The sequence below is a fragment of the Pezoporus wallicus genome, unplaced genomic scaffold, assembly GCF_028554395.1.
Source record: "Pezoporus wallicus isolate ANWC-B61680 ecotype Strahan unplaced genomic scaffold, APGP_CSIRO_Pwel_v1 contig_10160, whole genome shotgun sequence".
Taxonomy (NCBI): domain Eukaryota; kingdom Metazoa; phylum Chordata; class Aves; order Psittaciformes; family Psittacidae; genus Pezoporus; species Pezoporus wallicus.
The window spans coordinates 274,905-287,918 of record NW_026641390.1 but is presented as its reverse complement, the minus strand read 5'-3'; the positions used below and the strand labels follow the sequence as shown (position 1 = coordinate 287,918).

Sequence of the window (13,014 nt, the reverse complement as noted above, 5' to 3'; positions counted from 1 at the left end):
GTTTTCCATGGTGTTCCCAAAGCAACCTCCGCTACATGGAATAGCCTGGGAGCTACGCATGGAATGGAAGATGCTGCACTGACTATTCCACAGGTGATTAAGCTGTGATATAGGGGTGAAAAAAACATGACTGAAACATTCCTTCCTTGCAAATTGAAACTGACCTATTACATTTTTCCTACTTGTTTACTGTGTGTGCTTGCGAGCTGTAAAGTAAATTTAGCCTAAGTGATCTTGCCTTCTCAGATGAATGTTCAACAGTTGGCAAAATCACCCCTGCTGAAGCAGTTACTTCTGTTACATCTCTCAATGATGATGTTCCACAGACACTGCTGAGCAAGGTGAGATTTGTCAGACAAATATCACCTGCAACCGTTTCAAGAAGGTGCGCGTTTAATTCTCAACTAAGATCAGTTTTAAAATTTCTCACTTCAAAAGCAAAACCTTCAGTGTTTTCTGATTCTTTCCTAGTCTACTTCATAGTTATCAGCAGAGCATCTGGCTTTTTGGAAGGAAATGCAGGACGTATAAATTCCATAGCAGAGGGATTCAGGCTTATTTTCCTTATGTGTTGTTATTCACACCCATTTTCCTGGTGTATAGGCCTCCCAGCCTCACACTTCTGCTTCTTGCAGATGTGTTTCCCTAGTAAGGAAAGGTTAATAGCTCGAGGTAGCAAAGCAGCCTTCAAACAAAAAGCAGAGAAAACACCATTACTGAACAATTAATTGAAATAAAACTGTATGCTGTAAACCATTACCTCTACCTCACTCAGTCAGTGCTAAATGCTTCCAATTCTGCAGAACAGCTTTGAGGATTTGGCTCCACATCCATTTTTGTATGTGACATCTCAGCCTAGCCTGTGCACTTCTACACACAAATCCCAAAGTCATAGAACTAATTAAAAATTCCAACATGGAAAACTGTGATAACAGCTTTAACAATCTGAAGAGAAATTAAAAGAAAGGGAGAAGCCACTCTTCAATTAATCCTCCTCCCAAAAACTTCATTTCCTAGTGCCTTCCCTCCACAGACTGCTAACATTTACAGAACGAGTATCTCGCTAAATTATCATGGCAGCCACGTGTACAACTCATCAGAAAAAAAGAAGAGAAAAACACACATTAAGGACCAAAGTGTTGGCACTGAGAAGAGCAGAACAAACCACTGCAATTAATACCTCAATTCCAATGAAAGGCAACAGCTTCAAACCGAAAAAACAGATAACAAAACCCAAGTTCTGCCTACATGTAACAGTCTGCTACTACGGCTTTATGCAACCCATAAATCTTGTGGCTACTGTAAAGCTTCACAGTCAATGAAGTGTATAACAATCTCAATTAATATTGTTGGGGGCAAAGGACTCAGAAGAGGCATTCATTCATACTCTCCTACTGGCTTCCTTAGACATGCTTTTGTCTGCAGATCCACTCCTCTTGAGCTCTTAACACTTGAATGCTATCACAGAATTACAAGGCCAAAAGCTTGTAAGACTACGTAAGGACTGTGGCCTCAACCTCCTACTTTTCTACATCATCTATGTAGCTAATTTTTCCATGTGATAAAAAGAGCAGAGAAGAAATCTGTTATCACTTTCAGCAGCACAACTCAAATCAAAGCCACATGCTACATAAACTTTTATGCACAACAAGCAGAAAAAGCCTTTGACATGCCTAACAAGTACATAAGAATGAAGCTCAAGAATAGCAATCCTCTTTAAATGTAAATAGCGCAGACTCATCTATTGTGCATGCAATAACTCAAAAGTCACAAAACTGCAGAACAGCTGATCCTTTGCAACACTTGACGGAAAGCACCAATAAACCTTCTGCTGTATTATTATGTATTATTACGCTATGACATACAGAAAGTTATCTTGCTATTATCAGCCCCTAGAGGTAATTGATGAAAAATATTATTTCAAGCCAACCGAATGTGACATTTCTGGATCTGAGCCTTTTTTTTTCCTGTTGCACTTCTTGGTCATGATTTGGGTATTAAGTACTACAATCACAAGTTCAGAAGTGGAAAAACCTTACCAAACTCTGGAAAAACTTCAAACAGGGAACGTGGTGTTCGCTCATTCACGCTTAGGACATTGAAATCAGATTTAAACCTCTTAATGACGCTTTCAGAATAGCTCAGCTGCACAGCAGACACTGTGATGCTATGCGTCTACTTAAGGCATCTATTGTTGATGGCAACAGTGCATCTTAAGAAGTGCTCTCTGAAGACTACAGGAATATCTTCCAGGGTAAACCTTAAACCTTCCCTATGAAATGATCATAATTTAGCTAAGAACAATGGGTTTAAGTGCTTCTGTAGATAGCTTAGGTTTATCATATTTAACCCAGTAAAAGGGAGAGCGTGTGCAAATCTTCCCCCCAAGTGGCACCACCTGAAATGCTCACAAGAGATGAAATAAAAGCACTTTCTTACTGAACTTCTGCAACACCACTGGTGTATCTGAACTACCAGAGAACATGATGACACCCTTACCTTAAGGTGCCCAGCAACCTAGCTTGACCAGTCACAGAACACCCTTCACTACATTTCCTGATCCAACTAAATCACTACAGCTTCTTTGAACAGAAGCCAGTCTTCTGCTGAGTGAGTGGAGCCAAAGCTTTTCAGAACAGCTCAGCAGACATTGTGCAAGACACTACACAGCATATCCCAGCATCCTTCACAGTGTAGACACAACACAGTGGCCATTCACAACCTTCTACCAGACCTTTTTCTTCGTCATAGCTTTTGCGTGAAGCACCTACTACACTCCACCCAACAGATAAACTACACAAATACCTGTAATACATGTATTGACATGGGGTAACATACTACTCAGTGAAACCAAACAGATACTCTTCTGCAGAAAGCAGTAACCACAGTAGGGTGGAGACCTGACATAAAGCACCTAGAAGCTGATCTTAATAACTATAACTAACAATAATGGGAAAGACAGTTTCTCAAGTAGCTGTATTTCAGACTGTTAAAGGCTCACCTTAAATTGCCCCCGAAACAAATGCTACCATAAAAACTGTCTGGGTTCATATGTAACACTTTAAAAAGCCATATTTGACAGCTATGTTGTCATAACTGTGAAATACAGACCTCCTTTGCTTCAGAGCTGTGAAATATTACTTCTCTTTCTTGCTAGCTGGCAGCAGGAATTCTGCTATATCCACTGTACAGTGTGTATAATAAGGAACAGATGCCTGTGAATTATGATGCTGTAATTCCACTGAAGGGTTCCAGGGATGTGAAGCCACAAAGGCAAAGTCTGAGCAGCTCACGAAGTTACCTGAAAAGAGCAGTGGAATTACAGCCCTGTCATGGAAAAGTTACCTTTCAAACATCTGGGAATCTACTTTTTTTTTTTACCTTGCATCTTTTCTTCTCTTTCTTTTTCCCGTTCACTTATTTAGCCTCTCAACCCACCTTCCTGTTTTTCCTCATACCCCTCTTCTCTCCTCAGGTGAAATACCATTCCCACCTGATTTGGGAATGCAAATTAGTTTTGCAAAGGAACACCTGATTCTAGAAAAGTGGTCTGTTTTTCTCAGACTTTTTTCACCACCGGTATGAATGCAGTGGTGAATTCATCTAACATCTTTATGGCCTCCCAGAAAATGATGCCAATGACATTCTGAGTAAGAGCAGTATTTTAAAGAAAATTAACAAAAGACTCTGGATCCATGGGAACATTTTCACATACCATTACCAGAGGCAGCTGTTAATGTTATTGCCGGTACTCTACTCTTGGCTGCACAGTCCATACAGTCCTGCCAATGACGTGCCAAGATGTCTCAGCTGAACCTCATCATCTTCTGGACCAAAAGACATCTTTATAAGGACATGCAGCCACTTCTTTGCTATGAGGGGACACACAGGCGGCCTAAAAACTCCTGGGAAAATCCTGGATGCTGATGTACCACAGGCAGCCAGCTCAGCTCCGGCTGAATGAGTGAGCCTGGGCACACAACCCAAAACACCAAGGTGGCTCTTACAGAACCAACCCCTCACTGTCCATACCTGCTACTCCCACCTGCCCAGACAGCACACTATTGAAATCCCAGGAGTTAATTCAGGTCTCCCTGTACCCATGGAACAATTGGTTCACAAATCAGGTTAGTGGAACCAGGTGGGGGGAAACTCTGAGTTTTCAGTTTAACAAAAAAAAAAAAAAAACAAACCAAAAACCCACCAAAACTTCTTATCTCATGGCCTTCTGAAACCAAGAATCCACTGAGCCTGAATAATGTTTTACATCTCTACACAGGTCTCCCCAAATCTCCAAACCAGGAGATTAAGGATTAATATTTTTTAATAATAGATCTTAACAACAGTCAAGGAGTACAGACTAATGAGCACAGGCCCATAATATTCACTTACTACTGCATTTTTATTCTAAAATACTGATTGCTTAGAGACTGAAAATAAAAATCCCATTAACATATATGGCTTATGGTTATCATTACTTTGATTAGTTGTTTTAATTTGAGAATTTTGGATATGATTCCCAGTTCCAGCACATAAAATTTTCCATTGAAAGCAGATTTTGGCATTCTTTGCATGAGATACAGTGGTTAGTGTTAACATGCAACCAAAAATTTTATGCAGGCAAATAAACTTACTTCCTTTTCTTTGGGCTCACTTCCAAAACACTGTTTTTAATATATGACGTACAAGTGTCCCATAACACTGCTTTATATTAAAAGCATGAGCCAGAAACGTCCTATGAGAACACTTCTTAGGCCAGTATTTTTCATTTGTTATTATTATTCATGTCTACATACCTATATGGAAATATAAAATCACCTACAACATATTTAAATTCTTCAGAGGAAAACACTTCAAGAACAAAATTTAGCACGTCCAACTAAATGGTGCGAACACACCAAGAAAGATTTATTCACTTAACTCCTCTTGAATATCAGCTGCAGAAACATTTTGACTCTCTACTGAAAAAAAATCACCATGGTAAAAAAAAAAAAAACAACCCATACCATAGCATAAAGCTGCATGTACTTCAGTTAACACATGGAGTTGGATGCTCTTAAGCATCGCAACGAAGGCAGGCATTCAGATAACGTACAAACCCACAAAGCCAATCTCTCTCCACTCTGGAATGTCCTACACTCCTTTCTGGCAAATCCATAGTTTACTACTGTTCTAGATACAGACTCCCTTTTCCTTCTCCTTGTGAACACACACACATATACACATCTCACTTCCTTTCTAGGATCCTTAATGCACTGCGACCAAGAGCGTGACTGCAATTTGTAGATGAAACAGGATTAGAAGCTCATCCCACCAGGGATCTACTTTGGTACAAGCACCATAAGGCTGGTGGAAGCCAGCCACCCCAGGAGGTGCTTGGCTTCTGCTGGGGGCCCACGATGATTTAACTACGAATGGACAGCTTCACTTAGTACACAGACACACTTCTTGAGAAACACTGTAGATATACACACACTGTAACAGAGAGGCCTCTTCACAAATGAGAAATGGTACTTCCAAAACAAAAATGCAAGAATATAAAATCAACTCCGAAACTTCAATTGTGAGAAACATGGGTTTCTCTATTTACCCTTGTTATGCAAAAATATCCACATTTGTAGGTACTACGCACACCTGTTGCAAACAGAATTAAGACTGAGGTAATTTTCAGGTCTATTGGAAAGCAGATGGCATTACTGCTATAAGTTTCAGTTCCTGTTGGGGTTGGTTTGGTTACTGTGAGTTAAGGAGAGGGTTGTCTGCTTTTTTTTACCTGAACCACTGTAAGATGATGATGAAGGTGTTCGCCTTGAAAAGCTTTTCACAGCAAGACTCTGCCCCCGCTGTTTCCGCCTCCAAGCTGTTCGGCATTTGGAGTCTATGCTTTGCTTGATTCTGTACCAGTCAGATTCTGTGATCCCAAATTTGTAAAATAGGTGACCTGTAATTTAGAGAAAAACATAAAGGGCTGAAAATTAGTATAAATCTGGGGGGCTTTTCCCAGAAAATGCACGGATGGCACACACTGTCACACGCCATGCTTGACACTGCCTAAAGAAACACAATGACATTATGAAAAAAGCCAAAGCCATAGTGATGTGGTTGCAACAACTATTCACAAAATTAAATAACCACAGTTATGTATTTTTAAATATCAGAAGATTAGAAATTTCCTAATCTACACTTCTATCCATGGAAACTGCACTTTATATTAAAGCTGTGCAACGCTAACCAACGGAAGGATCCACTACTTCAAAGCCAAATCTAGAAAGATTTCTTTCTCACTGGTAGTGCCCCACAGTATGTATACATCTGGTAAGTAGGAAGCCATATAAACCTCCCTATAAAAAGAAAAGGCAAACCCTCTTTTAAAGCTCAGTTCAAAATTCATCGGAATCCAGTAAAAATGCAATACAAAATTAGAATCCTCTGAAAATGTTACCACTACTATTAAGTCATTTAAAGAGCCACATTACACACTTTCCAGTCTTCGGTGCTAAGTTGCCAAACTGTTAAACAAATACAACGTTCGCTTATAAGTTGAGCTGAGTATTTTGAAACCAAGCTCATACAGATTGAGTTCTGCTGCCAACTCAAACCAGGTTCATTCTCATGTGCACCCGAAAAGGAAGCCCAAGAAAAAGAGGGAGGAAAAAGACCATTTCAGGTATGACACGAAATACTTGTTTCAAAATCTGGACAAAAGGCTTTAAAAACTGGGAAGGAAGCGTTGTGCATTGTCAGCTGTTTCAAGGTTCCTCCTTATATTGCTACATACTTTTACTATTTCATTGTAAGCTTCCAAGTGGTTTAGATTTTGCATAAAGCATCAACAGTTGAGAGCATCTGCCTGTATGTTAAGAGAAATCTATAATCCACGTGGCTGCAAAAAAAGAAAAAAAACCCACACTTGAAAAAGCAAACCCAAAGGTTCAGACCCCAGGAATTAAAACAGAACTATGTGAACATTTATAACGTTCCCTAAAACTTCAGTACTTATAAACTTTCCCAATTTAGATGTGCAATACTGCAGTTAAACATTCCAAAGCTGTAATAAATGCTTTTACTCAACATGACTATGCTTGAAAGATCTCTTTAAGGTTCGTATATTCCTTTTGGTATCAAGACAAATGATTTGAAGCCTACAGCCGCAAAATTCCACGTTCACACAAAGAAAGAGCTTTGTACTTCCTCTGTATTACAAATGAGCCCAGAGCCCTCAGAAACTGCAGTTTGCAGGTTACTGATCTACCACAGTCAAGCACAGTACTTTATCTCTTACGTCATCATAATTTTTTAAACACATTTATTTTCTGATGCTCCAGATAATTTTTTCTATAATCTGTTCAAAAAGCAGTTTGAAAGCAAGTAGAGAACATACAGGAGGAAAACACTGGTATCCAAAACCTAATTCAAAAGCACTTTAAAGGCCCCAAGATTTCTCACTGGCAAGCAACAGCAAGCATGTTACTTTAGAGACTGCTTTACAACCCCTACATTATGTGTCCAAAAAGGCAGTGGGAGTAGTAAAGGAGGAAAATCTGCTGAAATTATCTGCTGCTGTGCAAGTTCCCTTTCCATAGGTGTCAGCAAAAGGAAAGCACATTCTGTATTGCGAATACCGAGACCACATTTCTCAGTGTAATCTACTGCTAATACGCACTACACAGAGAAATACATTTATGAATGTCTGTAGAAGTGTCCAATAAAAATAGTTGTGCTTTAACTCTTTATGCGATTTCAGCTGTCAGTGCGTACAAAAGTTCTTCTGTAGTCCTACATAAAACAGCCACATGATCTGTGGTGACTTTGGAAAAGTGTCCGTGTTTCATTCATAAATACATTCTAATGACTTTCACATTGTATGTTGCTCTGTTTGGAGACGTGAAGGAATCAACTGTAGGTGAGAGAAAACTCTCAGAAAAGCAGCCTAGCTAGGAATTTGAACTATTCCTTAATTCAAAGAGAAAGCAAAAGAAACATAAATTAGCTGGGAAAAGACACCTCAGGTGCAGTGACTCGTGCACACAAGGAGACCCAAGCCGCGCAGGACAAGTGCTTGAGAAAGATGATGAATGCCAGAATTGTGGCATTAAACATCCCAGAAACTGCTCTCTTGAGGGAAGACAGGAAAAGACCTTCCACTTACTGATCACAAAAGCTATCATTTAATCAATGTGATAAGGAATGGCCATGAAATACTGGATAGAGACACCACTACCTCCATGGACAGAGCATGACTACAGAGGAAAGCATGGGAAAAATCAATAACAAGCTAAACAGGGTAGAGTCAGACAAGAAGACTGCAGGCTAGAGAAACCAAACACATTAGGCACAGATCTTCAAACCCAGGTGTGCTTATTTCTTTTCCTTTATTCATGAAATTCTTACTTCACTGTTATGGTGGTTGGAGGTGTAAAGCTGGTCTAGACGAAAGGCCTGCTGTTTGCACAGATTTTTACCATAACTGCCCACTCAGTCACAGTAACTGCACGTGCAAATTAGGCATGAAAAATTAGCCTTTAAGTACAAAGGTATTTGATACAAAGGTTAAATGAATTTCAGATGTACAAATCTATCCAGTTGGTATTACAATCTAAAACATTATTCTTTAGAAACCACATTTTATAACAGTCCACCGATGACTGAAGAAAAACCTAATGCTAACGACAGCGCAGTATTTTTTAAGCAGATAAAAAGTTCACCATAACATCAGAAACAGGATTTACCTGTAGCAGAGATACATCCCCAAAACATGTGCAAACAATATTTGAAAACTGGAGCATGCTGACTTTCTGTTCTCTATCCATAAATGATCACACGCAGGAGAGCAGTCAGCTGTCTCATTCCGAGTATGTCAAACACCAAGCAAAGTCAGAAAGGCAGCAATAAAGCAAGATTCTGCAAATGAGGCATTTTAACTTGGGGAATCCATATTAGAAAAGACAGAAATCCTTCTGCGAGAAGGGACTTGACTTTTTTCGGAACATTTGCTAGTCAAAAGCAGCATGAAGCACTGTAATTTGTAAGCATCACAGTATCTATAAGGCACATAACGCTGATAAAACACTTAAAAAAATACATTTGGCAATATAATTCAGTGCTTTGGCAAAACGACAACAGTATTTTGGAAGACAGAGGGACTCATACAAGAAAAGTGAAGTAAAGGATTTAGATCATCTAAGGATGCCTGACCGTGTTTTTAGTGGTCTTTTTATTTAGGACAATGGATGGTTGCAGTAACATCCAATACAAAGGATGTGCTTGTTTTTAAACACCGAGGGTCCAAAGTTTGCTTGCTTTGGAAACCTCACTTCCTAAACAAAGCTTTATGAAAACATACCAGAAACTTAAAAATAGTTCACTTAGTTAATAAATTGCAAGTGCTTGAGTACTTTCTATAGACCAGATACATACTAGCACCAGGCTTGGGAGACAAAAGGTCTGCACAAAGAATTCCCAAAGACACAGACTATTCTGAAACACGGGGAGGGGAAATCGCTTTGGTTCACAAGCCAGAACCATCGTTCAAATCCCATCAAGCAAAAAGCTTAGGAGGAAGGCATATGTGCATCAGGAAAATTAAAGAAGTCAGCTTTAAAACCTTTAAAAGCTGACAGGTGCATCACACTAAGTTTTCCCTTCCGCATCCTGTATTAGAAACACAGCACATTCTTGACAAAGTTCCTATAAAACTATAACAGGACTGACACACCAAGTTTTAGAACGCTTCTTGTGTACCACAAAATAAATCTTTCTATGGTTCAATGCAAAATAAAGCTTGGAAATGCAGTGAAGACAATCTGGTACAAACACAAAGATCATCACAGCAAAGATGCCTGAATTCCATACTTCCAAACTTTTGGAGCATCTACTGTATAAAATAGAGGGGAAAAGGGTTGGGTTTGTTTAACAAACAGGGCTAATTAGAAAAAAAAAAAAATCCACAAAACTGTAAAAACAACGTTCCTGAGAAAGTAATCCACGCTTTGTTAAAGGTCAGAAGTCAGTCAGCAGACGAAGCAATCCACATAAAACATTAAATTGTAAAGAAATTTAATTAAGAACAAATTTAAGAGGAAGAGAAGACTTTTGTGAGATCAAAACCAGACATGAAATATTCCAGCTTGATACTGCATTCAAAATCAGTCTCTTAAAAAACAAAAGTATGTCAATAGCTTGCACTCGGGTACTGCTAGGTTGTGCTGCTTCCCAGCATTCTTCATGAACACCAGATTTCCTTAGGAAATTTAAAGGTAAATCATTATGTTTGCAGGCTTGGCAAAGTTCCTTTGCTGCCCTTTATGCTGAGATGGCACCGACTTTGCTTCTGTTGCTGTTACATTTTGGAATGTTAGGGAAAGTGTTACTGACAGAAAAATCTAATTACCACATGCATAAAATACGTATTTACATTAAACATGTAATCCAAACAGATTTGGTTAACTGTTCCTTCCATTTCCAAATTCAACGTAATTTTTTAAATATACATAAAAAGGAAAAGGATGTCCTACTCCAAATTCAAGTGATTAAGCTGATGAACAGAATCTTTTTTTTAATTGACAAGAATATGATGGATAATACAAAAAAACAAGGGCTTCAGATTGTGCCTGCACAGAATCATGAAGAGGGGCGATTATTTGGGGGTTTGGCTAACAAAACACATTTTTTCACATAAGGGTCATACATTTGGAGTTCTTTTTATTAAACGAATAGCATATGACAACAAAATCTGCTGTACTAAACATTGGAACAGCGGAGGAAAAAATTAAGCACCTCTGAAGTTACATCTTGCGCCTTCAGGCTTCAATTCTTCAAACATAATTACGCTCATACATTGAGCATATTGAAACAATTTTTAACAGTAATTGTTTACTCATTTGACAGCTGGGGAGGGGGATGAGCTCCACAGCTGGAAGGCAGTTTCCCCCTCCACAACTCCAAAGTGTTTCAGGGTTGGACAAAATGATGCAGGAAGGCAAGGGCAACATCGTCCTCAGACAAGGAAAACTTGCCCCTTATAGCTGGTGGTTTGGCAGAACCTTGGCAGCTTCTTGAACATCACATGCCTACAAACATCAATCATGTCACCAGATAACTACTTTCCATAACACTGTTCTCATCCACAGGCTAAACAGCATCCAAACAGAGATGGGGGGGAAAGGTGAGATGTTAAAAACTCAGAGGGAGGGAGGAGGGAAGAAAAATGCAGCTACCAAGCAATTACTCTGTTTTCCATTTTATTTCTACAATTCCTTTGCTTAACTAATACATTCATACCTTTCAAACAGCTATAAATTTATAGACTAGTGGGGACTGGAGTGTGAACATGTTGTAGTACAAATGTACTCAGAGGGTACTGATGAACAGCCTCAAATACAACTGAAATCCTATCCTACTATACATACCTAAAGAAGGGTTTCCTAAACCTGTGTTGGAAACCAGAATATTTTAAACAGCCAAATAGAAAAATCAAACACTATAAAATGTTCACAAAGTCTGAGTTTTTGGTGGTTTTTTGTTTTTTTTTTTTCTTTTTAGGAAATTTTCAATTGTCAGATTTTAAAGAAAAGAAATGCCCTGTTTCTATAGGCAAAGGACTGATGGTTAAAGAAGGTTTCTGCAAGTAAGATTCCATAGAAAACAGATTATTTTATTGTCCTCTTCAATTAATTTATAATAATACATAAACCTCAAAATTCCATGTTAATCAAATCTCTTTCTACTTGGATAGTAAGAATTCAACTGTATACTAGAGATCATGAGGAGTCTTACTTATGTAACTTTATGACAGAATTGCTAACTTTAGAACTGCTTTACAATGAATGCCTAGGAATCGTATACCTACACTATGAAAATCAAATCTGTCATTAGAAGAGAGTAAGGAAATTCAGAAATACCATTAAGAACACAACTGAAAAAGCTAAATGTGTTTGAGGAAACCCTCCATATGTGAAAAATATCCACAAAGCCTGTAGTCCCCAGTGTGAGCCTGCGATTAGATGACTTAGGGAGTAAAGACTAACTTTAGGGACACTAAAATATGCTTTACCCAGGAGTGGATTGTTCATACTGCATAATTTCCCCAGCTCCAGATGACATCATGATGTGAGTGTTTTATTAATACTTGTCAGCACTTTCAGGACCCAAACTCTAAACACGGTATTTTTATACCTTTTACAAGATAACTGGAATAGAAGAGAGACTGCAGACAGATTTCTGCAGACTGAAGTGACAGCAGCCTATAGCATCCTTCCCAAGCCCCACAATCCCAGTCACACCAGTGTTAGAATTACCACCAAGACACCAACTGTCCCAAATTATGGCTACTATGGATTGCCCAACATTGGGGTAGATTAAGGCAACATCCTATCACTCACGCACGCTATAGAATAAAAATCTCCTTTCTAGTACGTCTTACACTGTTTAGGCAATCTGCTGACAACAATACTATACAAATAGAACATCAAACCAGGCAAGAAAGTGTTCCTCAATAATGTCAAATTACTCTATTGTGTTGAGGAAACAGTTCAGAAATGATCTTGTTTTAAATATCTACCAGGCAGCATAAAAGGTCTTTGTACATAGAGGCTCGTGTCTCAACAGATTAAAGTGAAAGTGAATTATTCAGTGCTTCAGTTGTTACAGCTTCCTCTGTCGAGCTGAAGCTGAACATCTGAGGATCTGACGGATGCAGACAGATGGCTGGAATCACGTTTATTTTTCACATTTGTCTCAAGCATACCAGATCAAAGGCCTGCTCCAAGAGAGCATTCACCTTTCACAAGGGATTGCTACAAAAATCGTTCTGCTTCGGGTAATATAAATGGGCTCCAAGATCCAGAGAGTTTTTTGTTTGTTGGGGGTCTTAAAAAAGAGTTATGAGAAAACAGTACAACCCCAAAGACATGAGGTATCACCTTCTCTGTTCTTGCTCTCTGTAAAACACAGATAGAATGCCTTACATTTTAAAAGATTTAAAGCATTTTGAAACCAAATGCTATGTAAGTAAGC

General features: G+C 38.8%; 1 protein-coding gene across 3 annotated transcripts in view; it reads right to left on the bottom strand.

The window, feature by feature from the left end:
* Window positions 1-13,014, bottom strand: part of BANP (BTG3 associated nuclear protein) — a 137,394-nt gene that overhangs the window by 76,649 nt on the left and 47,731 nt on the right. For all 3 annotated transcript variants that reach the window (XM_057423523.1, XM_057423524.1, XM_057423525.1), the window contains exon 7: window positions 5,774-5,941. In XM_057423523.1, coding sequence (XP_057279506.1) covers window positions 5,774-5,941 — 168 coding nt within the window. The remainder of the gene's footprint in view (window positions 1-5,773; window positions 5,942-13,014) is intronic.